The following is a 25501-nucleotide window of genomic DNA, read 5'->3' on the forward strand; positions in this document are numbered from 1 at the left end:
ATGTAAATCCCAGGAACACCACTGAGGGCAGCTCCAGGGGCCACCCCTGAGAAGGTCTGGCCACTGAAACACAATAATGTTGATGTGCCAGGAGGCTGGAAGGTCCCAAGAGCCCGTGCTGTGATGGTGAATTATCACAGACACTTTTTAATAGATTCCTCTCTTACTCCACAGCCAGTGCAGAAGCTTGGTTGTGCACCACAACGTGGCCAAGGAGAATGCAGGGTAGGGAAAGAGATGACTCTGAGCTTGGCTGAAGGTATGGAGGCATGGGAGACATATTCCCACTCAAGACAAGAGCTTTTGTCTGTTTTGGGATAAAAAGCGTAGCCAATGCCACCTGTGTGTTACAGAGCAGGCAGGAAACCTCTGCCCTGTCAGACCAACCCTTTTTGCCAACCCTCACCCTCCCGCTCGGCTGGGTGTCAGGGTGTTGGTTGGTTTTGGATGCACATTCCTGGGGAGATGGGGCTGAGATGGTTCTCATACTTTTATTACAGGCTGGCAGGGTGCAGCATCTCCTGAAGATGCTCTGGCTCTTCTCCAATGGTTCAGCCTAGCGGTTGCTTCTGACGTGAAGGGAGTCCCTTCTGACCCACTTCCAGACAGAAAACTCCCCCTGATGTGAACAGGCACTTGATTGATAAATCTTGCCATGGGAGCTGACAACCGGGCCGGGAGACACACAGAAGCCATGTGCCAAGAGGACAGCCGCCATCCTGCGTGGCACTGGCCATCCTGGCCATGGCTTTCTCCCTGTCCTCGGACCTGCAAGCTGGTGGGTGATGGACCAGTCCCAGCGCTCTTTAACCGCACAACGTTTGCAAACCCTGAATGAAGGCTCCCGCAGGGGCTGGGCATCTCTCGGCTCCAATCTGCTCCCTGGTGCTCACACCCAGCCCTTGAGGAGCACGGATCAGCCCCCCTACCGCCGGCCGGGAGCTCCCCGGCTCCCCCACCACGCTGTCCCCGCTGTGCCCCGGGGATGACGCTGACCCCCGGGGCAAGGCCGGCGGGCAGCCGCGGCCGGCGCACACCGATCCCCGGCGGCTCAGCCCGGGGGCGAAGCTCCGCGGGGCTCCCCCGGCCCCGCCACAGCCCGGGCGGAGCGGCGGGACGGCTGAAGGACCGTGAGGGCCAGCGCGGGACGGCGGCAGGACCGTGAGGGCCAGCGGGGCAGCGCCGCTCCCCCGCGGGGAGGGCCCCGCGGCCGCCCCGCCCGGCCCGGCCCGGCCCCGCGCTGAGTGGGCCCCGCGGCGCGGCGCGGAGCGGCGGGCGGGACGCCACGGGGCGGGGCGGGACGCGGCGGCCGAGCCCGGCGAGACAGCGGCGGAAAGTGCCACGACTCCACACGGCCGCGGCGGCGAGGAGGGACCGCGACCCGGCACGGGTGGGTAGGGGCGGCGGCAGGGCAGCCCTTCCTTACCCCGGCCCCGTCCCCGGCCAGCGCTTCCGCGATCCCCCCGCGCTGCCTGCGGGACCCCCCGGCCGGCGCTGCCGCGGCCCCGGCGCTCGGAGCGGGGCGGGAGCCCCGAGGCGCGGCGGCCCCGGCGCGGAGCCGTGCGGCGCGGGCGGCGGCGGCGGTCCCGGCGCGGGGTCCGGTCCGTGCGGCGGGGCCGGGCGGATGAATGGCCCTGAGCGCGGAATGGCGGCGTGTGCGGGCAGGGCGAGGTCCGGGCCCCGCGCTGCCCCCGGCCCCGAGCGCCGCCGTCCTGCCCCGGCGCCGGCCGGATGACAATTGCTAATCTGATTAACCCGCTGAAGGTCCCGGCGCTCGGGCCGCTGTCCCTTGTCCCTTTTCTTTCCTTAACTGAGCCCCCCCCGACGAAACTCTGCTGGCACCCGGAGACCCCCCGGCAGCGCGGAGCTTTTATTAGACAGAGGCATCGACCCCGCAGGCGGAGACCCCCGCCCGCCGTGGGCTCTCTGCAGCCGGGACACGAGCAGCCTTCCCGCGGGGCTGCCCCGCTCCTCGCCCCGCCGGGGAAGCGGTCCCGCGGTCCAGCGGAAGAGCGTGTGCTGCACACGTGGCTGAGCGGGATGGAGAAGTGTCCGCGCCTGGAGTGCCAGCTCTCACCTTCGTCGAAGCCCTGCACCGGCTGGAAGGAGTCGAGGCTACCTGGGATGTGATCCCCAGGGAGGAGCTGATGAGGACCGGCGGTGAAATGCCTCTTCGGGCTAGGGAGGGGAGAGAGGATTTCTAATAGCCGCTGCAGAGTTTAGTCAAGCTGCAGCTGTGTTGTGGTGCTGTTACACTCTTCTCCTATATATACATGTATTTTCTGCCTGTTTTCTCACTCCTGGGCTGAGGAAGGGAGCTGGCAGCGCTGCTGGCAGGCACAAGCCAGCTGGCTGCTGCTGCCAGAGCTAATGGAGCACTAAGACACGTTCAATTAAGTCGAGCTATAACTGTTGACGATGGGCTGATCTGGAGCTGCTGTGTGGAGTAGCACATGCTGCTGGGAGGCTGGAAGTGCACAGTCACTTACACAGAAAATGTATTTAAACAGAGGCTGCTGGCAACGTGGGCAGGATCTGCTCACGGCGTGCAAGCTTTTCTCGTTTGTTTTTAATTTTTGTCTCTATTGCAACAGGGTGGAGAGAAAAACTCCAGGAGAGGTATCTGGTGATTGTTTTTTTATCTGCTGGCAGGGCTGCTGCTGATCTGGCCTCCCAGTTCCCTTGTCCTTGCTCTTTCCCTCCTTTTTTTTAAGCTGCTGGGATATGTAGAGGAAGGGATGCTGCAGGAGCTTCACAGGCAGGCATTGCTCTGGGTTATGCAGAGCGTGTCTGTGTGAGCCCAGTTCTCTCTCTGCCCTCTGGCCCCTCATCACCCTTCCTGCATTGCTCTAAACTGAGATGCCACCTTCACACCATGGCAAAGTGGAAGCCTTGGGGTGCAGGGGTCAGTGTCCTGCTTGCCAAGAGCATCTTCTCTAGGCAGCAGCTGTCGACACCAGGAGGAGATGACATGTATTTTCCTTTGGCTGTGGGAAGAAATAAGATCTCTGTAGTTACTGCACAACCTGACTCTCCCATTGCTCCTGCCCACCTGTTGTGTGGCCTGTGTGATTTAAACGAGGCTTGGTGGAGGGCTGGGTCTTAAAGATGCTGAATTCCCACGGATTTCATGTATGGTCACAGAGGGGAGGACAGGCTGAGCAGGTGGCACGGTTCCAGCCTGGTTTTTGACACAGCTGTCAGTGACAAATGTGACCACAAGACACTGAGCATGGCCCTGGTGCTGTCATGTCACATGTCTGTGGGTTGGTTCATCCTGGAAATTGTTTAGTGCTGAAAAATCAGCAGGGCTGAGTGCTTTTCTGGTTCTGCTTCCTTAGGGCGAGTTGGACTTTGGCTCAGGTCAAACAGAGGTGGCTGCATGTGCAGGGAGGTGAGGGAGGTCAGGTCTCTTGGGCTGTTATCTGGGATTTTGGGAAGCTTGATGGATAACAGGAAAAAGCCACAGGAGTGGAAGAGTCAGAGCGCAGCATTTCAGCCAGCTCCTTTACATGAGAAGGCCAAGTGAATACAAAGTGAAGTTCACCTTATTCTGTTCTGATGTGGGGAAAGGCTTTACCTGGGCCAGCTGTTTTGGGGAAGGAGTTTGTGTATGGAGACATTAGATGATTTCTGCTGTTTTGGCTGGGTGGGGAGTGGAGGATGCTCCAGAAACGTCATGGAAGTAAATGTGCTCAGCGTTGGATGTGAACTTGTTTTTTTGAGCATGGACTCTGATGACTGCTGATCAGTTCTTGGGCACACAGCCCTCTCCCAGGCAGGTGGAAAAATGCCATCATAGGAGTGATGCCCTCTGGAGGACCAGAAGCTGCAGGAGGGAGGATCCTGAAGTCTTTGAGCCTCTTCAAAGCGTGGCTGTCAAGCTGTACATATGAGACTACCTTTGGTGCCCTATTTTGCCATGTCCTGGCTAAGGCTTTGGCCAGGTGGGAAATGCCTGGAGAGCTTTCCTGCCAAAGGGCACTCGTGCTTGCGAGGGGGATGGTGTGTTGCTCTGCAAATCCAGGAGCAAACTTCCAGCCCTTGGAAGGGCAAAGGTGGCAAGGTCAGGAAGCAGAGCTTCTCTCCTGGCTGCTCACACTGAGGTATAAACACTTCTGGCATCTCTGCACCAGGAAGTTCCTGCAGGAAGACTTTTCCTTATCCCCCAAATGCCAAGGCCAGCCTGGCTTGATTTAAGGCTGTGTCTGTGTCCCGTTGGAGAGATGGGCTCTTCCCTGAACAAGTTGCTGGGCTGGTCGTGCCAAGTCCCGACCACAGGAGGAACCCTACAGGTCGAACTCGCTCCTCCCTCGGAGCCGGTGCTGCGGGGCACGAGCGCTGGGACAGCACCAAGGTTTGCCATGGAAGTGCTGCTGGCAGGGATCACTTCCTGGCTGACACCTCTCTCTCCTTCCTGTGGATCTTCTGCTGGCACATCTGTCCTCAGGAGCAGCGTGGGGTTCCCCTGGTCGAGCAGTGGGAGCTTGGATGGCCTCTCTGAGCATCTCGGCTGCTCTCAGGAGCTCTGGCAGCTGCCAGGGCTCTTTTGCAGGTCCACAGCTCCTCCCAGCTTTCAGCTGCTTTGTTCCTGTATTGCTTTTGGTCTGGAGAGGGTTGCTGGGGTGCTTTTGTTTCGCTAGGAAGGACTTTAGTGCTCATTTACATCCTTATCTCAGCCTGGCTTTAAAGCAGGAGGCAAGGTACAGGCAGCTTTTACTGCGGGCCCATGGAGCTGGGTGAGGCTCTCTGCCAGGGACAGAGGGTATGGGGCTCTGGAAGGGCTTCTGGGGACAGTCCTGTGGGATAAGGAGGGGGCAGGCAAACGGCTCTGGTGCCATGATGCCACATCCAGCGCTGCCATCTCACACACCTCACCAGCCCTGTCCTCTCACCCATCCTCCCTAGTGGAGATTAGGATTTCTTGCCCCGTTCCCATCCCCTGTGGGCTCCATCAAGCTGCTTTGGAGGGTGGCAGTATCAGCTGCTGGGGTTGGAGTGTGTTTGTCAGCACTTGGGGATGCCCTTGCCCCAAGGTGGAGCAGTGGATTTTTTATCTAGATTTGAAACTGTGGTACTGTGAGGTCAGGCAAGGCTTATTTTTACGAATATGTTTGGGCTGCTGGGTGAGGAATGTAGGTCACCTTGTTCCAGCCCTAAAACAGCTCCTGGGTGCTTTGGTATAGCCCTAAACCCAGCACAAGATTGGGGGTATGTGTTCTCTAGCCCTGCTTTTTATTTACTGACAGGGAGAGGAATTCCAGTCTTTTCACACTGTAGGTTAGGAATTATCTGTCTGTCCTGGTTGGGACATCCCAAAGCAATGCTCCGTAGTCAGGAGGCAATGATTTGGCACCTGATGTGCTGGGATAGAGTGGGCTGAGGCCATTTAAGTGCCAAATGGCCAGGGTGGATGTGAAATAGTAATAAGTGATGCCTGCAGTATCAGCTGGGATCTCCAGCAGTGCCCTGGGGTAGAAAATTGGCCCTGACAGGGCTGGCTGGTTCCAGCTGGCATGGAGAGCCTTCCTGCCTGCCAGCTTCTCTCTCTGCTGCTTTACCTTGGAGAGGTGGGCAGGGAGAGCTGGGCTGCTGGTTAGAACATCCTTTCCCAGGCAGATTGGGTATCTCCAGCGGGAGATTGCAGCACCTCCCAGCTCTGCACCCCCTACTTGGGAGCTGGAGATGAGTTTTCACTGCACTGTCCCCACCTCGAGCAGTTTTGAGCTGCAGATTCAAGTTTGCTGCTCCAGCTCTTGGAAAGGAAGGACCTCCGGGGTGTCTCCCTGCAAGCACTGAGGTTTGAAAAGATGCTGATCTCCTTAGTTTTGGTCTGATTTTTGCCTCCTCCCCTTCCAGCCCGTCCCTCCCTTCCTCCCTCCCTCCTCGACCCACACCCCCTTAAAGAGGAAATTCGATAATGTCAACAGTTAATCGTGGGGATGAGAGCTCCTGGTAGCTGAGGACTTCCTGCATTTTGCTCACTCTGTTTTGAGTAACAGTGCTGAGGAACCACAGCCATGGCAACTCCTGGAAAATGTCCCTTCCCAGATTAACTGCCTGACACCAGCATCTGGGGGATTGTGAGCCACATCAGAGCCGCATGGAAGTGATGCCCTGGTGGGTGAAACATGTGGATGCGCCAGAAAAATTGGCTTTGAAACCAGGATAGGTTCAAGTAGCCATTGAGAGGAGTGGAGATGGCAGCATCTTTCCCCAGGTGTGGCTGAACCCTGCTGGCCAGTGCTCAGAGCAGGCAGCGTGGTCTCTGCTGCTGCTCAGCAGGGAAAGGGAAGAGGGAAGGGCTGCTGCAAAGTTTTCTCCTCCCAGGGGGATATTTTATCCCAAAGATGACACCTGGATATGCATCTGGGGGCAGTGAAAAAGCCAGGTCCTCCAGGGAAAGCCCAGATTTTGGCCAACCTGCTCCCAGCAGTCTGAAAGTGGGCTCTCTTACTGCTGCAGGTATGGCTTAGGGTTATACAAAACCACCCCACTGGACGTAGAATGAGGCTCGTGGCTGTCTGATAGCATCCCTCTTTTTATTTCCTTCTCTCTGGTTCTTCTGGAGATGAAATTTAGTCACTGAGGTACAACTGGACCCCTGTGCATGGGCAGTGTAGCAGAGGAGCACAAACTCGTGGGTGTGCAGGCAGGTCAGGCTGAGCTATGTGAATCTGGAGTGTTCCTCTTCCCAGTGGAAGGCACAGATGCCCATGTGAAGATCCTTCTCAGAAAAGCCATTGCATTTCTTTCCTCCCCTGCTGCCCCTAACTGTTGTCCTGGTGTCTTGCAGGCACAGAAGAGCGAGGCAGGATGGATGTGTACGACCCTCAGACGCTGGGTGTTATGGTCTTTGGAGGCTTCATGGTGATCTCAGCCATTGGGATCTTCCTGGTGTCCACCTTCTCCATGAAGGAGACATCTTACGAGGAAGCTTTGGCCAAGCAACGCAAGGAGCTTGAGAAGACCCAGCAGCAGAAATTAGAGAAAAAGAAGAAAGAGAAACCAGTTGAGAAAAAAGGAAAAGCGAAGAAAAAGGAAGAGAAACTGAATGGAAAGATCCCAGAGCAGCAGCTTACTCAGGAAGTGACGGACCCTCCCAAGGAGGTGGTTCCTGAGCCTGCTGTGGTCCCCGAGCCTGTAACAGTTGAGACTCCGGTCCCAGCGGTGGCAGTTGTCCCCCAGGAAAAGGAGAAACCCGTGCCATCACCTAAGGAGAAGAGGAAGAAGGAGAAGAAGGTGGCAAAGGTAGAGCCTGCTCCTAGTCCGGTGCTGGCTCCACCCCCTGTCAGCATCCCCAAAAGTTCTCCCGTGCGGGAGGTGGCCCCCAAGGAGGTGCCTGTTGTGGCAGTGCCCCCAGTTGGCACTCAGCAAAGTGCTCCAGTCATCAGCTCTGTCACTGTCAAGAAAAGCGAGGCTCTCCCAGCCCAGGAGGACCAGAAGCATGATGGACCTGCCAAGAAGAAGGCTGCATCCAAGAAGAAGAGTGAGCCAGGTGAGGCCAGATTCCTCTGCCTGTATCCCTTTGGTTCAGCACACGGGTGTTGGAGAGTTACAGGTTCCTCTGGGCTTTGTGTTACGGGCTCTGCAGATGGGAGTGAATGAGAGCTGCATGTCCCTGTCCTGGCAGAGGGACAGCTGCCAAGCTGCTGCACATCTGGGTGGAAGGCCAGGATGAGGTGCTTTCCCCATAGAACCCTGACTGTTAAAAGCACAGAGTTCTCCCACACTTGGTCACTGCTAGTGTTTCCTCCTCCTTTGGTGGAGGTGAAGAAGGATTCTTCAAGCAGAGGGGATTGATTGTAGAGTAATTAGAGGGAAGTGACTTTGTGTCTCTCAGAGGAAAGGGAAAGCTTACCCATCATAAGTCGTGCCTTACTTGATTGACTCAGAGATGGAAAAGATCAGGTGGTCCTGAACTCTGCAAAGTATAAAAAAGGTGTAGGGAGGGGAAAATCAGCTCTCTTGCTGGATTCTTGCCTCTCATTGTACCAGTGGGAACAGTTTGGGTTTTATTTTTGGTTAAGTGATAATTACAGGCACTAAAGGCGTGAGTGCTTTCAGACCTGTGGAAGGGTTCCCATGTGGACACATGGCAGAAATCTCTCAGGTGTTCTCAAAGATGTCATGTGATATGTATAGATTTCCTTATTTCTTTACAAAAAAAAACCAAACAACCCACCAAACTAAAAAGACACCCCTTCTTGCTGCCCTTCTGCAGCACATCCAAACCTGCTGTGCAGCCTGGCAGTTTCCACACCGACATTTTGGAAGAGGGCCTGCTACTCAGCAGGGCATTTGCTGCTGCTGGGTTTCAGAGATGGGTTAAACCCCTTGAATCTGCTCTGCTGAGGGAAGGATTTTACTGAAGACCATCTCCACACAGTGATGGGGTTTGGAATGATTGGAGAAGCTGCTCCTGGAGGGTATTGCAGGGGTGGTGGGCCTGGGAAACTGAGGTGACTGGTTTGTTGTATGCACCCCTGTGAAAAACACACAAATCCAATCCCTAAATCCAAGCTGTAACAGCTGAGGGAATGTGGCTGGGAGATGAGCTTTTAGCATTTGTTAAGCTGGGAGGTTTCTGGGTGCTCCAAACTTAGATTCCCTTGGGTATGAAGTGCCAGTCCTGCATGTCCTGAAAGTGAAGAGTGATGTGTTAGCTGCTCCTGTGGGATTTTGGAAAGGAAAGCTCTTGGTAGGATTTGTGCCATGGGGCCAACTGCAGTTTGACCAACGTGTTTTCAGCAGCTGTGGTCTCTCCTCCTCAAATGCAAAGGAACAAATTATTCTGTGGCAGATAAAAATGGGTGTTCAGAGTGCCCAAGGGCACATCCTCAGCACTGAAACAAATGGCAAACCTGACAGGAATGGCTTGGGGTATTTTTCTCCTGCGACTCCACCTGGAGAGGGGCGGAATTCCGCTCGGTGTGTCCCTGCATGCTGCAGGGCTGAGCCAGGGGATGCCGTGTGCTGTCCTGCAGCCCTGCACTTGCCAGCATGAGTAAAGTGTGAGCCAAGCCTCGGGCCCTGGTGGCACAAGGAGGTGTGCCCTGCTGGGAAGTGGCTGTGGCTGGGGACACAGACACGGCTGCTGCCAGGGCTTGGCACTGCTTTTCCAGATGGATCTACCAGAGATCACTTAGCAGTTGCTGTCACTGGCCAGACAGACTCCACTTGGGGAAAACTAATTTATTCCCCATTAAAATAGATTGGAAACAGAGGGGTTTTTTTTTTAGAAGTGAAAACAATGCCTTCCCTTCAGGGAAGGCTCAGCTTTACTCCTTCCCTCCTGACTCCTCTACTTCCCATCCCTGAGTGGTGCAGGAGGATGGGGACTGTGGTCAGTTAGTTACAGCCACTCCCTGCAAGCTCTTTCCTCCTCACACTTTTCTCCTGCTCCAGTGTGGGGCCTTCCATGGGCTGCAGTCTTTGGGAGGAACCTTGTCCAGCATGGGGTCCATTCTCTAGAGGAGAATCTCCAACACCTGCAGCACTTCCTCCTCCTTCTTCTTCTTTGAACCTTGCTGCTTGGGGCATCCAAAGCTTTGTGTTCAAGAGACTCTGGTGTTAATGACTTCAGGGGCTCTGGAGCTACTGGGCTCCAAACTGCTTTTCCTTCTGTGGTTTTCTAGGAAAAGGAGCCCACAGGGCCACAGATACATGCAAGGAACCCCTGCCTCTGTGTATCGTGCACTGAGGTCCTACAACAGCATCATGGTCCCTGATGCTCCCTGGCCTTCCCAGGTTAGCAGGGGAAGGGTTGGAGTCATGTTGCTCCCTTAGCAAAGAGCTGGAACAAACTTGGCTGGTGAAAGGTGGCAGATGACCTCACTGTCACCGGCACCACTGCATGCTGTGACATCCTTCAGCAAGGTTGTGTTTGCTGTGGTCCAGCTTCTGATGCCCGACATGTCTGAGCCCCCTGGCACTGGCAAAGCACTCCCAGCTCCTGCTGGGAGTCTCTCAGTTTGGTAGAGGGTGATGGCAGGTGCTGGGACTAATTGTTGAACCAGGCAGAGGTGACAGCTGACTCAAGGAGCACGTGTGTGGTGTCATCTCCAGCACTTCTCTCACTGTTCCCACTCAGAGAGGTACCAAATGTGACTCTGGAAATCTGGGTTGGATGATGGTTTGAGATGGCAGCTGTGGGCTTGAAGCCAGCTGAGATACTACAGTATTTCTGCTGTTGTCCCCAGAAGTCCCAATCCCTCCTCTCTCCTCCCTAGCACCTACAGATTCGGATGGGGCCCTGTACCTGCCCTACAAGACACTGGTGTCCACGGTCAGCAGCATGGTGTTCAGTGAGGGGGAGGCCCAGCAGCTCATCGAGATCCTGACGGAGAAAGCAGGAATCATCCAGGACACCTGGCACACGGTAGGGCTCTGCTGAGCCTCAGGAAGTGCAAGGGGAGGGGAAGCACCCCATTTTCAGGCGGGCTGGCCCTGAGGGTGTCTGGGAGAAGGGAGCTGAATTTTCCCCTGGAACAGAGGGCAGGATGTCCCCTGTGTGTGTGGGATGAAGGGATGGTTCTGAAGGTGGTGGTCCCCACTGATGTGCCACCCCATGCTGGCAGGCCACGCAGAAAGGTGACCCAGTTGCTGTCCTGAAACGGCAGCTGGAGGAGAAGGAGAAGCAGCTCTCTGCTGAGCAGGAGGATGCAGCTGCTGCCAGGAACAAACTGCGGGAGCTGAGCAAGGTAAGCCCTGGGTGGCCCTCCTGGCATCCCCGCTGTGGCCTCTGCTCTTGGTGGCTCTCCATGTGCCTCCTGCTCCCCACATCTCAGCCCCCTGATGGGGCTCTTTGGCCCCTTCACCTGTTGGCTGTTTTCTTCCCAAAAAGCAGAGGACATCTCCCCCCCCTGCCCTCCTCTGTTGGGGCTGCTCCAGTTTGGGGAGGTGCCAGCCCAAAGAACCGCAGGGAGAAGCAGGGGAAAACCCTTTCTGTGAGAGAGTGCAGCTTTCTTCTCCTCCAGGGAGAAAAACAAATCCTTCCCTATTTCAGCTCCCCTGAGCTGAGATGGTGCCTTTGTAAGGAACCTGATCCTATTTACAGTGCCCTTCTCTGACTCGGCCCACTGCCCCCGCCTCTTTTTGGGTGTAGAAGGCACAACAGATCCCTGCCACGCTGAACTTGTGGCTGTCAAGTCCATCTGCTTAATTCTTCTGCTTTGCCCCAAACGTTGCGTGATGCTATTTATCCTGGGGGAAGAAAATAAAATTCCAGGCTGTCTTACTCCTTTCTCTTAGCTGGCCCAACATGGAACAACAGTGGCATCCAGTGGCCACAGAGCCCAAAACAAAATGCAGGAGGAAATGTAAGTGCTAAATGTACCTGGGCGTGGGGGCAGCAGCGAAAGGGCTAAACTTTGTAGTCTGCTGAGCTAGGAGGCCACATCCTCTTAAAATGGGGAGACCTGTGCTCTGAGGACTAACTGGGAGCCTCCTTTCCTGGAAGGAGCTGGCAGCTGAGCGGGGCAAGGCTGTGGCCGTGGAGGGCAAGCTGAAGGAGCAGCTGCTGGCGCGCGAGCGGGAGATCGTGGCTGTGCAGGCGCGGATGCAGGCCAGCTACCAGGACCATGTCAGCGAGACCCAGCAGCTCCAGGGCAAGGTGAGCCCCAGGCTGTGCTCTGCACCTGCCTCCTTCCTCTGCCAGGTGGCTGCTGGTGGCACATGTGTGACATTCTGGAGAAGGCTGAGCCATGTGAGGGGGCGAGTGCCTCGGGTAGGGGCGAGAGCCTGTGGTGCTCCTGGGCCATGGTGCTGAATTTCCCCCCAAAACCCCTTTTAGGCCCCCTAAACACCCCTTAAACTCCCCCAGATCCCTTCCCAAACCCCTTCAGGTCCCCCCACACCCCTCTAAGAGCCGCTTAATACGCCCCACACTCCCTAAATACTGCCTTCCCCCAGTCCCTTTAAGCACCCTCCAAACCTCTTTGGAGAAGAGGCACATTTGGAGCATCTTCACGGGATATCACACCCCTGAGGGCTGTCAGCATCAGCACACACTCCCCTGCATTGCCAGTCCCTCCTGCTCATCTCCTGGGCTTTGACAGGGGCAGCAGAAGGGCTGCTGGTGGCATTAACCCCTGTTGGGCTCCTCTAGATCCGGACCCTGCAGGAACAGCTGGAGAACGGCCCCAACACGCAGCTGGCTCGCCTGCAGCAGGAGAACTCCATCCTGAGGGATGCCCTCAACCAGGCCACCAGCCAGATGGAAAGCAAGTAAGGCTGGGAGGAGGGGCAGAGCCTGGGGCTGCCCTCTGGCAGACCTTGGCTTGACCACCCCCTTTCCCAAAGGTACTTCTACAGACACCCCAGCTAGCTGGAGGTGGAGGAGGGAATGAGGGAGGAAGAGCTTGCCAAATGGTTTTTGGGGGTACACCATGAGAAACTAGGATGAAACAACACTTCTTGTCAAGTGAAAGGGCAGGGAATCCCTCTCTCCTTTGGGGTCACCTGTGCTGATGCCAGATCCAACAGGCAGTGGAGGGGGAGAGCCCATCAGAAGGCACCGTGGTGTTTTTCCCCCATAAGGGAGCTCATACTCTCAAACTTGAGAAGAAATGCTGCCAGCTCATTGATGGGAGTGATGCTACAGAGAACAGAACAAATAGGAGCTAGGTAGAAGAATTTCACACTCCTTTATATAGACAGTCTGAAATGACTGGTGATTAACAGCAGGCAAATAATTACAGAGTGGACTCCAGCTGTAGTGCTTCCTCTTGTGTCTGGGAACACAGATCCATGTGTCCTCTACTTCATAAGAAAGGAATGTCTCCTGTGACTGAAACAGGGCTTTTAAAAAGTGATTTGTTGGCTCTTTCCACCCCCTCCCCGAAGGACCAGGAGTGTCCTGGAAACAGGCAAACAAAGTTCACCATTTCAAGTCCTGGATCAGGCCCACAGGAGGATGCGTTTCCCCCGACCAGCACCAGGGAGGCTTGGCTGGCCTGTGGGCCGAAATAATCCTGCTTCTGTTGCTGCAGGCAAAATGCTGAGCTGGCCAAGTTGAGGCAGGAGTGCAGCAAGCTGATGAAAGAGCTGTCTGAGAAGTCAGAGGTGCTGCAGCAAGAGGAGCAGCAGAGGAAGAGCTGGGAAATCAAAGCGACGGCCTCGGAGAAGCGAATCGAGCAGCTGCAGGTCAGGCAGGCACTGGCACACCCTGTCCCCTTGCAGGGCTGGGTAGCTGAATGGATCCATGCTAGGGGGGACATGGATGTCCATGGCTAGGAAGGAAGCTGCCTGGCAGGCTTCCTAATTGCTCTCCACCCCATTAGCTTGTCACATTCCCTGTCCCCCTTGTCAGAGCATCACCGTCAGAGCCCTGGGAGCAGCATGCCCTGGTTGAGGCCATTCTTCTGCAGGTGCTCTTTCTCTCAAACTCAGCTGGTTTTAAGCTTGTTGCTCTCTCTCCCTGGTGTAGGAGATGGAGCTTGTGGCTTTTTTGGTTGCCAGCAGGGAGTGGCTGGGTTTGGGGGTTTTAGGGGTGTTGAAAGGACACCTCCCAAGCAGAGCCTCTGAGCACACAGAGGTGTGTTTCTAGCAGGCAGGCTGTACTCACACAGGGAATAGCATTTTCTTGGGATGTTGACAGTGCTCCTGCTGGGATCCTGCTGGGATGTTGCTAAGATGTGTGCTGGGAGCATTAATCTGGTGTAGCAGACAGGGTGAGGGATGTCTCTGAATTGCTCTGGCCTCTTCGAAAGGGCTGTGGTAGAAGAAACCTTTATCTGCACATGCCAAAATAGTTTTGTAGTGGAGTTCCTAGAGCAAGGGACCTTCCATATCCTTGCTCTTAATTTTTTGTGTGCCTGAGGATGTAGCTCTCATTTTGGTGTGCTGCATTTGGCTCCTTCTGCTTTTGCAGGTGAGGGCAAGGAGGGTGATGTGAGCTCACAGCTGGTGTGAAGGCAGGAGCTGCCTCTCTGACTCAAAGCAGGAGCTCCTAGACATACTTTTGGGAGAACTCCAGAGCTGTCAGCTCGCTGCACACCTTAATGCTAATTAAATACATCACACTAGCTGACTCTAAAGTCAGGGATGTGCTTAAGGTGCTTGGGAGAATGTGTTCCACAGTAACACCTGGAGCTCTGAGCTGAGGATATTGAGTCAAATCCTCAAAAACCAGAGCAGCTCTGCTTTCCTGGTGGTGCTGAAAGCATCCCTTGGACAGAGACAGGCCTGCTGGTTTGCCTTTTTCTGTCCCCTCCATGCAAAGCAATTTTTCTCCTTCTGCAAGAGTGCCACTTTTACCTTTAAAGCTGCAACTCATCCTCCTCCCTCTTTGCCTTCCCCCTCAAAATGCTTGCCCTTGCCAGCCTCTTCCTTGCTGCTTTCCATGATGGAAAATAAAAAGTATTCCCTGGCCCAAATTGCACAGACAATTCCTCCTCCTGTGGAAACGTGGTTGGGTGTCTGTGCTGTGCAAGGCCCTGTGCCAACACCTCTCCCTGCTGGGCTGGGGCGGTTTGAACCAGGGCTCTGGGAGGTTTTTCAGAGCTCTCCAGAGGAGAGTTTGGCCGTGGAATTGGCCCAGGACTGAGACATTTGGATGCTGTCTGCTTCCCAATGTGAGGGCTGGCACGGGATAAAATGTGGGCACAACGCAGGGTGCTCCGTGCGCAGGGGGAGCGTGGCGGGAGGATGACTTCAATCCCCCGAAACACAGCTTAAAAATAAGATTATGCTTTGCTTCAAACTGGCTGGGGTGTCTGTCACACTCCAGGAAACCTTCTCTTCCTGCCCTGCAGGCTTACCAACGGGAGGCAGAGGTGATGCTGCAGAAGAGGCTGGACGAGGTCAGCGACGAGCTCCGCAAAACCCAGAGCAGCTACAAGAGCCTCTTGGCAGATGCAGAAAAGACCAAAGGGCAGCAGCAGAGCATTGCTGGTGAGGAGCTGGGATCGGCATGGGGAGGGCTGTAGGGCTGACTGGAGACTTTGAGAGCTTGGAGGAACCACTTGGGGCAGGACAAATAGATCCAGGGATGAGTTAGGGTGCCTGGTTTTGGTGTGAGCAAGACATGGGCTGGTCTGTGGTTCTGTCCCTCTCCTGTGCTGGCCTGCATCCCTGCCTGCCCTTTCTGTGCCTCCTCAAAGCATCCTTGGCCAAGGAATGCTTCTTTGGCTAAGATCCTGCGTGGGCAGAGCAGGGTGAGGAGTGTCCAGGTTTGTTTGCACCTGCCCTACTGTGTTTGTCACCCTTCCCTCCAACAGAGCTGCAGGCCAAGCTGCTGAGCTCCGAGGCAGAGGTTAAAAGTAAGCTGCTGGAGTTGGACAGTGTGAAAGGCAAACTGCAGGATGCCAGCTCAGAGAATGCAAAGCTTCTGGAGAGGATCAAGTCCATTGAAGCTCTGCTGGAGGCAGGCCAGATGCGGGAGGCAGAAAAAGACAGAGACCTTCAGGTTGTGTGCTCGTTTAACTGGGATGGGAGGAGGGGAGTGGGTGACACTGCTTGCACAATCCCTGAGTCTTTGCTCTGGGATGCCACAGGAAGGGCTGACCTGTGTCACATGCCTGGGGCAGGTCATCAAAGTGCTTTCTCTCTTCCAGGCAGCCAATGAAGCAGAAATGAAGCAGCTGCAGTCAAGGTGCGTGCAGGTGCACACCTTGCAGTGGCACCTCCAGCTTGCTGTCCATGTGTCCCAGGCTTCCTAGATCACTGAGCCTGTGGCTGAGGGTTTCCTGCCTTCCAGGCAGGCTTGGGGCTTTATTTTCAATTAAAATATTAATTGGCTCTGATGCTGGCCCCATATAACAGCCAGTCCATTCTGAAGTGGCACTGAATTGCTGGCAGCACATGGAGTCTGACCACTCCTACAGAACAGGAGGTTCTGCTGGTGTTGGTGCTGGGTGTGGATGTCTCTGGTGCAAGTCCCTGCTCAAGGCTGAGCCAACCAGAGGAAGTTTTTTGAAGATGTTTCCAGATATCACCAGGGATGGAGATTCACCACCACTCTGGGTGCCTATTCCAGTCTTTGATAACCTCTTCCCCCACCTCCCAGCACAGAAAGGTTTCCTGGCATTTAACTGGAGTTTCCCTTGTCAAGAGTCCTGCCTGTTATTCCTTGTCCCTGTGCTGGGCACCTCCAAGAAGAGCCATGCTCTGCACGGGGGAAAGATTTCTCAGATGCCCCCATTGCCAACAAGTATCCAGCATCCCTCTAAAGAAGGCAGCTGTTGAGTTGTCCTGAGAGCCTGAGATGTGTGTGGTTCTTCTCAGGGACCTGAACCTTGGTTTGCTCAAACTGAGGGTTCCTTCACGGCAGATGGGGGATCTGAGGGGTGGAGGGAACCTGCAGCTTTCTGCTGTCTGGTTGGCAGCCCTGATTTAGGGTTTCTCCAGACAGTGGGATGAAATGCAGAGCTGTGGGCTCTCTCAGCCTAATGAGCCACAGATAGGAGCAGCCCCAGTTGTGCAAGCCAGAATTCCTGGCCTTTGCATCAGGCTGCTTCTTCATCTTTTTGTGTGTGTACAGCCAGCCAGTTAAGTGATTGCTTTTTATTGCTGGTAAGGGGGTAGAGAACCAGATCCCACTCCAGTATTGCCATGGCTGTGGTTTTTAGTCCTGCTCCCTCTTCCTCCTGCTGTGTGTAGATCCCAGAGCAGACCAGGATAGGAAGGGCTGTGTCTCCATCTCGGGAGCTTGCTGCCCGTGAGGGGGGTGACTGCTCAGGCTCACTCCTGCATCTTGCCCTTCCAGACTCCAGGAGAAGACAAACCAGCTCTCAGCCTTGGAAAGGGAAGCCACACAGCTGCGGGAGGCAGTGGAGCAGCAGAAGGTGAAAAACAACGTGAGTGAGTGACAGACACCTACTGATGGCTCCAGGGTGTTGCCAGAGGCTCTTCCAGCCCCACAGAGCCCTGGAGGCATTGCCTCATCTGCCAGAGAGCAGGAATACCCCTGGTGGGGTGCCTGAGGTGACATGTCTGCCCCTTGTTCTCTTGGAAGGTTTAGGGCCTGGTAAGCCAGAGAGATCCTACCCTGGTGGGGCCAAGGCAATCTCTGAGAAGGCTCCTTCACACCTTCCTGCTCCTCTGCTCCTTATCCCTCTGTGCAAGGTGGTGTCACTTGTGTGGAGGCCACCTTGCATCCCTGCACTTGGCCTGTGTCTCCTGCAGGCATCCTGAGCTTGCTTCTGGAGCTCCTGTGCCACCCAGGGCACTGCCAGAGCCATGGGGTGTGTGGAGCCACTGGAAGGACTGGGGAGGAAGGAATGCTTATGGACAAACTCCTGACCAAACCCAGTTCCCTTAGCAGTGGCTTTGAAATCCCCTGCAGTGCCAGCAAGCAGCTTTGTGTGGCTTATTGCCCTCTCTGTGTGGTCTCTACAGGACCTTCGGGAAAAGAACTGGAAGGCGATGGAAGCGCTGACCACGGTGGAGAAGGCGTGTGAGGAAAAGCTGCTTGCTGCTACCAAAGCAAAGGTGAGCCTGGCATTGCCCTGGTGTTGGAAGGGAAACATTCAGCTTCCCCAAGGCACCAGGGAGGCCTGCCTACTTAGGAAGAGTGCTGGCCCAACTCTTCTGCAAGCTTCTCCAAAATTTTTCTTGAGGGCAGTGCATCCCTGATACTGGTTATGGTTGGGGAACCAGGGACATGGTGGAACTGGAAGTGATGCTATTTTGGTTCCCAGCACCAGCAGTTTTCTGTGTTGGCTGGTTTCCCCAGCCCTGCAGGCACAGAAAAGCAGGACCAGTGTTGTCAGGCTGGCCAGCAGGTGCCCAAGAGCTCCGTCCATTGCAGTTTGTCCCTCTTTCAGGAAGAGCTGGCCCAGCAGCTGGACGCGCTCCAGACACGAACCAAGCAGACGCTGCTCTCCGCCCTCCCAGGAGTCACTGTGTCCTCACAGCAGGTGGGACAGGCTTCCTCAGCCCTCCCCAGAGCCTCTCCACATGGGAAAGAGAGAGGTCTAATCTTCCTCCTTCTGTCTTGTTCTCTTTTTTCCGAGCTCAGGATTATGACACGTGGCTACAGGAGTTTAAGGAGAAGACTGTGGATGTGCTAAAGCAGCAGATGATCACAACAGAGCCACCAGTAAGTGATGGCTGGAAAGTGGAGGGGTGAGGGTGTGCTGGAGGGTCACACGTTTCTTCTTTTCATCTCTCTCTCTCCTTTTTTTCCCTCTCCTTTTAGGATTCAGCTCTTAAATTAAAAGAGGCAGAGGAAGCGCAAAGCACTTTACAGGCAGAGTGTGAGCAGTACAGAACGATCCTCGCAGAGACTGTAAGTTCCTGCCCTTTGCACTGTGTTGGCTTCCCACTGGAAACCCCTCTGGAGATGTCTCCTGTCAGCCCAGGCTGCCCATGAGCTCAGGGTGGGCATCCCTTGGTGTGTTGGGGGAGCTGCTGTGTGGAGGAGTATTTGTCAGTGAGACAGAGGAACAGGGTAAAGGTGAATTTCTAGAGCTCTTCTTCAGCCTGATTGTGTTGGAAACCTTGCTGGTGGTGATGGAATGAGACACTGCAAGGGCTCTGATGGCTGGGCTGGTTGAGCCAGAATAGGGATTAGGAGCCCCCAGCCCCACCTGATTCTAATTCTGTTGTTTGGCCCAAATCCTTGGAGAGGCTTTTGAGCTTCCAGCCCTTTCACTGCTCAGCCTGCTGGGGGCTGCAGGAGGTTTGGGCTCAGCTGAGGCTTTGCCCACAGGAAGGGATGCTGCGAAACCTGCAGAAGAGCGTGGAGGAGGAGGAGCAGGTGTGGAAGGCAAAGCTCACAGCCTCTGAAGAGGAGCTCCAAAAGGTGTGTGTTGCTGACACAGCTGGGTTTGGTGCTCCTGGAGCTGGACTTCCAGGAGAAGGGGATCTGTTGGCTATAAATTGGTTGGTGGCCCTCAGTGTTCCTGCCAGCTGTGCACACTGAGACACAGGAACTTTCTTTTCTCCCCAAATCTACCCCTCCTGTCACCAAGCCAGCTGACAAAAAGCCCACCTCAGGTAGAATCTTCCCTCTTGAATGCAGAGCTGAGATTGAGCTGTTTTTCATGGTCTGTCTGCTCCCTATCCATCATGTGGGGTTTTGGAGTTAACTGGGACTGCAGGGAGGTGGGGGAAGTTGTTGTACAAGAGATGTTTGATTTCTCAGCCCACTGCTGGCTCCTGCAGTGCCAGCACTGCTCAGGGCTGCTGTGGGATTGCACAGGGTGACGTGGCTGCTGATGGGAAGAACATCTGGTGCCTAGGGCAGCTCCCAGAGCAATCCTGCCTCTCGGTGGAGAGGAGGTGAATTCCTCCTTTCCAGACACTTCAGCATCTGCAGAGTCCTCTTCAAAAACCAGCCTGGCTTTAAGTGCTTTGTCTGGCAGCTTGGCCTTTCTTAATAATGAAGTCCATGCCACCTCATTGGAAAATTGCTGCTTCCAGACCAAAAAGTGCTTTCAGCAGGAAGCTTGTGCTAAGTCTTGTGATGGTTTCTCGGGTGTTGAAACCTGACTGCAGCCATCTGAAATGCTGCAGGCAACAGCTGTTGCCTTGCTCCACCATTTATGGCCTGTGTGTGTTAGACTTGTCCTCCCTGGGAAAGAGCTCTTCCATGGAGCTCCCCTTGGATGGGTACAGGATGAAGTGGGAAGGGTGGGGATTGAGCCAAAGGTGCTCAGTGTCCTTCTCTGATCCTTTCTGCTTCAGTCACACCTGCAGCTGAAATCCCTGGAAGGTGTGGTGGAGAAGTTGAAAGCAGATCTGCAGAGCACAGATCAGGTGAGGGTTTTTGGGGAGGGAGGGGTTTTTGGTCTCTGCACGGGTGCCAGAGGTGCCGGCTGTGCTCAGGTTGAGTCAAGCCCCATCTCCTGACTTGCCTTTAGCCATAGGATGTTTGGGATGTGTTGGACCTCACACAATCAACCCCCTCCTGCTTTCCTGTCTGTTAATGCAGCTAAAGGAATACACCTCTCTTCTGGAAACACAACTGGAAAATCACTTGGAGACAGCCAGCTCCGAGCGCCAGAACTACACAAAAGAAGTTGAAGCTGTAAGTGTGGAGGCTGCTGCCTTCTTCAGCTTTTTCTAACCCTGACTCCCCACCCATGCACCTTTTGAGGATTTGAGGAATGCCCTGAGCATCTGGGATGCTCCCAGGGATCTGCAGCTTTGCAAAGAAAGAGGAAAACAGATGGAGATGTTTGCTCCAGTCTGGGTTGTAGACTCCTAAAGCCAAGAATCATGGGCAAGGTGATGGGTCAGGGAGATCTCTGTGGAGGTGCTGTCGCCTGCTCCTGGGTGGCCTGTGTGGTTTCTGTGGCTCAGGTGAGACAGACCTGTCCCATGGCTGTATTTGCCTGAGCAGGCATCAGCAGGCACATCAGCATGTGATGACACCGTGACCTCTTTGGGAAGATGTCACATCATAAAAAAGCTTCCTTGGGCCAAAGAGTTCCTAAACCAAGTGCATAAAAGGAGTTGGGTTTTTTCCCTTTCTTTGGCAGTTGAGGCTGCTCTTGTCAGAGTCCCAGGAGCAGCTGGAGGCAGCAAAGACCGAAACACAGAAGCAGAGCAAGGAGCTGGCCCTGGTAAGGAGGGACCCTGGGAATGCCCTGCTGGCTCCTTGGGGCTGGCTTGCAAAGCAGCTGTGGGGCCAGCAGCCTTCCTGTGGGCTGGGAGAGGGCAGGAAGGCACAGCCACTGCATGGGCTAACCTGGTGCTGCTGGGGACCACACGTTCAGAGGTGTTTGCTGGGACCCAGGAGGAGATTTTTATTTGCCTGTCTTTCCTCCTGTGATGGGGTGGGAAGGGAGAGCAGCAAGGCTTGCTCAAGCTGGTGTGTAGCAGAAAAAGCCAGCTGCCCCACCACTGGACACTTGTCACCACAACACCACCCTGAGGCAGGGGTTTGGGTGTCCATCCATCCATCCATCCATCCATCCATCCATCCATCCATCCATCCATCCATCTCTGAGCAGATGAAGTAGAATCATTTGCTCTGCACCCCTGCAGCTGCCCTGGTGAGATTCCACTGTCCTGCTCTGGCAGAAACTGAGGTGGTTTCCCAAGCATTCCAGCTGGTGTGCAGGCCAAAAAGCTGGCAGGCTTTATCTGTAGGCCCCTGTGGCTCGTGGGAAGGCTGTGACACATGGATGTGTCACTGAGCCAGGCTTGCTGCTCATCCCTCAGGTCAGGAAGCAGCTGAGTGAGGCAAAGAGCCATGTACAGGAGGGAGGAGTAGTGGGGTTACCATCTGAGCCAAGTGAGCCTGCACCTCTTGAGGTGAGGGTGTTGAGGCCACTCCTGGGGAGGCTCTGACCTTTAACCATGTCCCATGTCCTGTGTCACCATCTCTCACTGCATGGAGCACTGCACACAGCGCTGCTCAGGGCTGACTCAGCTGTGTTGTGTCCCAGCCTGTTGGGGGACAGCCAGCCCAGCACCCCTGTTGGAGTCCTTGATGCTGAGAATGCATTAACCATGTGTCCTTTCCCATGGCAGCTGGCTTTCACCAGGCTGTTCCCCTTGGGAAGCTTTGGGGGATGCAGGCAGGACAGCACTGCCATGTGACAGCGCCCTGTGGGGTTCAGGGTCTCTTCAGAGGAAGGGGACACCCCCCTGGCAGAGCTGTGCTGGGATCCTTTCCCAGCCAGGAAGGATTAGGGTTACAGGGGCTCCATAAATCCTGCTGCAGCTGGGCTGAGGGCATTAGCAGCAGCTGTTCCCTTCCAGGCTGACACCTCTGACCAGGGGCAGTGCTCTGTCTTTCTCCTTTAATCCTGTTAACTGTGGAGCCTTCTCCCAGTCATGGGGCACATCTTTCTCTATGGGATGCCTCTCATCCCACATCCCAGCTGGTGCTGCCTGAGGAGCAAGCAAAACTGGGCAGTGCTATCAGCAATCTCCCTGCAGAGGGGGAATGCTTGTACCTATTGCCCTTTGGAGCTGTGGGGGAAGCTTCTGTTTTTATTTCTTCTGTCCAGCCCAGCTCTCTTGCTGGTGTCCCTGCTAGCTCATTTCTTGAATCTTTTTAAAATGCAATTTCTGGGTGTTTTCCCCTCTTCTCAACACAGTTGAAAACCCAGCTGGAGCAGAACGAAACGCTGGCGGAGAAGGAGCAAATGCTGCGGCAAAAGCTGGCACGGGAGCTGGAGGAGGTGGGTGTGGGCAAGGAGGATACCAGGGTGTGCAAAGCCTTCCTGGATTCTTGGCTGCTAATGAAGCTCAGAATTAATTGGAAGAATTAATCTGAAGGCTTTTCCCCATCACTGTCCACACCTCAGACATCACTGTGAGACGTTCCCTCCCACATCTGCAGGAGTTCTTACAGCAGCTGTGCTAATGTGGCATCAATGGCCCCTCAAGTTCAGCTCTCCCAACCCCACCATGTCTTGTGCCAGCTTTTTCCTTTGAGGGTTACGGGCTTGAGCTGGGTTTCCTGCTGCTCCAAGTGAGAAATGCCATCTCCCTGGTGGAAGCAATGCCTTGTGTGTCTGCAGCTCCTCAGCAGGACACACCCAGCAGGCACTCGGGGTGGCTGGAGCAGGATGTGTGGGAGATGTTGGCTTCTGTGCTCACTGAGTGTGTCCCTTTGCAGGCCCAGAGCTTGGCACGCAACTTGCAAGCAGAGCTGGAAAAGCTGAGACTGGCTGAACACGCAGCAGCTTCAGACAAGGAGGAGGTTCAGCATCTCAAGGTGAGTTGGCTGTGCCACGACAGCAAAAGTCACGTGTGAGCAGGACTATGGGCATGATTTATAATTTCTGAGGATTGGGGAGCGAGGCCCATCCCATGGTTACCCTGCAGGAGAGGGCTGAGAGCTCCAGTGTGGCAGAAGGACAGCAGCGCCACAGCCACTGCATCCCTGCAGGCTGAGTCAGTGTGATGCCCTGAGCAAACACTCACAGGCTGGGCTTTTCACACCATCCAGTCCCAGCCCATGGCATCTCCAGAGAGAGCTTTGGGAGTGCCTGTTCTCCCTGTTGAGGTGGGAACTGGGTGTTCCCCTGGCCTGTGGTCACTGAGACAGCTTGATGCAGACCCGAGGTGGCCTGAGGTGTTTTGAAGGGGGGAAGGTCACCAGGTGGCGAAGGGAGGCTCAGGCAGGTGCCTTCTTTTGACTGCCATGTAGGAAAGACTTGAAAAAGAGAAAAAATTAACAAAGGACCTGGGCCAGGCAGCAACCAAACTACAGGAGCTACTGAAGGTTTCCCAAGACCAACTGGCCAAAGAGAGGGAAATGGTGAAGAAGTTGAAAGAACAGCTTCAGGAAATGGTACTGGTGGTGGCCATGTCCCTGCCCTTGATGCTGGTGGAGGCCCTGGGGCAGTGTGCAGCAGGCAGGGGTTTAAGAGTGGGGGCAAGGTGGTCCTTGCTGCCAGAAACCATGTGGGTGCCTTTTGGGAAAGGCTGAGAGCACACGAGATGGTGGTCAAGGCCCTCCCTGCCCCACAGGCAGGACCTGGCCCAGCTGTGAAATGCTTTGGGCCTTGAGCTGCTGTGAGAATAAGGGTGAGGCCAGCTGAGTAACCCACTTCTTTTTTTGTTCTCCAGGGGAAAGAGGACAGTTCAAAGGAAGGGACTTCAGTTTGATGAGTCTTCACCCTGGACCTTACAGTTAACTTACCAAAATGCCTTACACATTCCTAAAAATAAAAATTTATGCTAAATTTACTGTAGATAAAAGATACAAGCCATTAGTGACCCAAAACCTAGTTTTGAAACTTACAAGAAAACATACAAAAAAAAAATCCAAAAAACCAACCAGTAAACACTGCAGTTTGTAAGAAAATCTTCATACTGTTTTGTACAACTCTTCATTTCCTGGGGAGCTGCTGTGGCAACGCCGGGCACGTGCTGGGGCTTCACCCTCCTGTTCCAGCAGAACCCACCAGTGTGTGAAAAGGGAACAGACTGTGCTTGTACATCAACCAGTGCAATTATAATTATATATTTTTTCCTTTTTATTTTCTTTTTTTCTTTTTTTTTTTTTTTGAGTGAAAGGAGTGTGAAAGTAAGACCCACCGTGGAAGGATGCCCTCTTGGCTGGGTGGCTCTTGGCACGTGTATTTCTGGGTGTCGATGCAATTAAAATGAAGTAGAGAAGAGAGCTTGTCCTTGCTTTATTTTTCTTGGAGGTTTGTTTGTGTTGGGTTATTTTAAGTTTGCAAGCCAGGTAGGGCTTTGGGGTCACTGAAGAAGGACTTTGCTTTGGCCAGGAGCTGTCCCCTGGTTTTTATTCACTGCAAGCAAAGGAGATAAACTGTTTGTTCCCACTATGTTTTCCCACTGTTGGTCCAGGGCTGGCCTCCCTGTGTGGGATTTGGCAGAGGGATTGACACTTTTACCATGGCAGTAGGGGCATGGTGGGGACAGGACCATTCCTCCTACTTGCTTTAAACCTTAGTGCTCCCCTGTAATCTGTCCCTGTGGGTGCTGTGTGGTGGTGGTGGCCCTTGGTTATTGTCAGGCTCTCTAGCCCTCTGCTCTCCCTTGTTGCTTTCCTTTTTATATTTTTTTCCTTTTTTTTTTTCCCCAATTGTTCTTTTATTATTCTTTTTTTCCCTTTCTTTTTTATTTTCAAGCTGGTTTCTTAGGAAATGGCAGAGGCCACGTGACGGCTTGGTGCCTGTCTCCCCACAATAAAGCTGCTGAGCCCAGTGCTGACATCAGCAGGCTTTGAGAGGGGAGGAAAAAGGCCCCTCAGTCCCTCCAGTGCCTGCAAAGAGCCAAGGCCAGGAAGGAGGATGAGGGGCAGACCTGCTTCCATTTTGTTCCTGGGGAAGGCCAGTGTGTGACCAACCCCAAGACTCCACAGGACTGGGACATCCTGTCCCTCCCTCAGCACTGTGGCTTTGGGGCCATGATGAAAGGTGGGCGAGGGCTGTGTGTGACTCAGCTGGGACCAGGTAAGAAGAAGGGCCAAGAAAATGGGGAGCTGAGAGCCACCCCTGCCCCACTCCCTGTCCCAGCACAGAGGGGGCTGCTCTCCCCATCCTAGAGGGACAAAGGAAGCAGACCTTTGCCCCACAGCCAGGGTTAGCCTGTGTTTTATCTTCCTGGACTTTGTGGCACATGTAGAGGAATGCACAAATCAAGGGCCACTGGTGACCTCAGCCTGTCAGCACTGTCCCTTGCCCCAAGGCCAGCATGCCTGACCTGTTGGATGGGAGCTCCCCAAAAGCAAAGGAATGGCTGCATTGTGTCAGGATTGCACAAAACCCCCACCCAAGCTACAGGCAGGAGGGAGCTGTGGAGCATGGCAGGGTGGCTCTCAGCCCCAGCAGCCAGGGGAGGAAGGGCCCCGCAGCTGCAGGTGCCGGGAAGTGACGCAGTTCCTTTGGTTTTGCAGTTTTTTTCGCTTTTGCAACAATTCTTTCCTTTATTGTGAGCTGCTGTGCACAGACAGCAGAGAGCCAGGCCTCCCACAGAAGCAGTGACAGGCCCAGCACAGGCAGTGCTGCAAAGGCAGGCGGTGCTCCAAGTTCACCATGGAGCAGGTACCTCCAGTGGGGCTCCAAAGGCTGCCCCAGAGCAGGTGTGGTGTCCCCAGCCCCAGGGCACACAACACCCAGCT

General features: G+C 54.7%; 1 protein-coding gene across 4 annotated transcripts; it reads left to right on the plus strand.

Annotated features, from left to right (window-relative positions):
• Positions 1-1309: 1309 nt before the first annotated feature.
• Positions 1310-24030, plus strand: RRBP1 (ribosome binding protein 1). Of its 4 annotated transcripts, XM_084202267.1 has the most exons (23): positions 1310-1390; positions 6797-7498; positions 10233-10381; positions 10581-10703; positions 11462-11614; positions 12110-12228; positions 12993-13146; positions 14757-14895; positions 15222-15409; positions 15558-15595; positions 16709-16799; positions 17341-17433; positions 17769-17861; positions 17963-18043; positions 18143-18232; positions 18656-18748; positions 19633-19704; positions 19880-19975; positions 20430-20513; positions 21999-22082; positions 22523-22621; positions 23057-23200; positions 23479-24030. In XM_084202267.1, exons 2-23 carry the CDS (start codon positions 6817-6819, stop codon positions 23515-23517), a joined length of 2904 nt encoding a protein of 967 aa, XP_084058393.1. In that variant the 5' UTR covers positions 1310-1390; positions 6797-6816; the 3' UTR covers positions 23518-24030. The 4 variants fall into 4 exon arrangements, with proteins under 4 accessions (XP_084058393.1, XP_084058395.1, XP_084058394.1 ...); XM_084202269.1 differs by lacking the exon at positions 23057-23200; XM_084202268.1 differs by lacking the exon at positions 21999-22082.
• Positions 24031-25501: the final 1471 nt, after the last annotated feature.

The sequence above is a fragment of the Fringilla coelebs genome (assembly GCF_963513975.1).
Source record: "Fringilla coelebs genome assembly, chromosome: 3".
NCBI lineage: Eukaryota > Metazoa > Chordata > Aves > Passeriformes > Fringillidae > Fringilla > Fringilla coelebs.

What these genes read in the sequence shown, in the direction of transcription:
- RRBP1 (XM_084202267.1), top strand. Translation starts at nt 6,817, where the DNA reads ATGGATGTGTACGACCCTCAGACGCTGGGTGTTATGGTCTTTGGAGGC. An exon ending in AGCGAATCGAGCAGCTGCAG is followed by an intron (nt 13,147 to 14,756) that starts GTCAGGCAGGCA and finishes CCTGCCCTGCAG; the next exon opens with GCTTACCAACGGGAGGCAGA. An exon ending in AGGAGGTTCAGCATCTCAAG is followed by an intron (nt 22,622 to 23,056) that starts GTGAGTTGGCTG and finishes ACTGCCATGTAG; the next exon opens with GAAAGACTTGAAAAAGAGAA.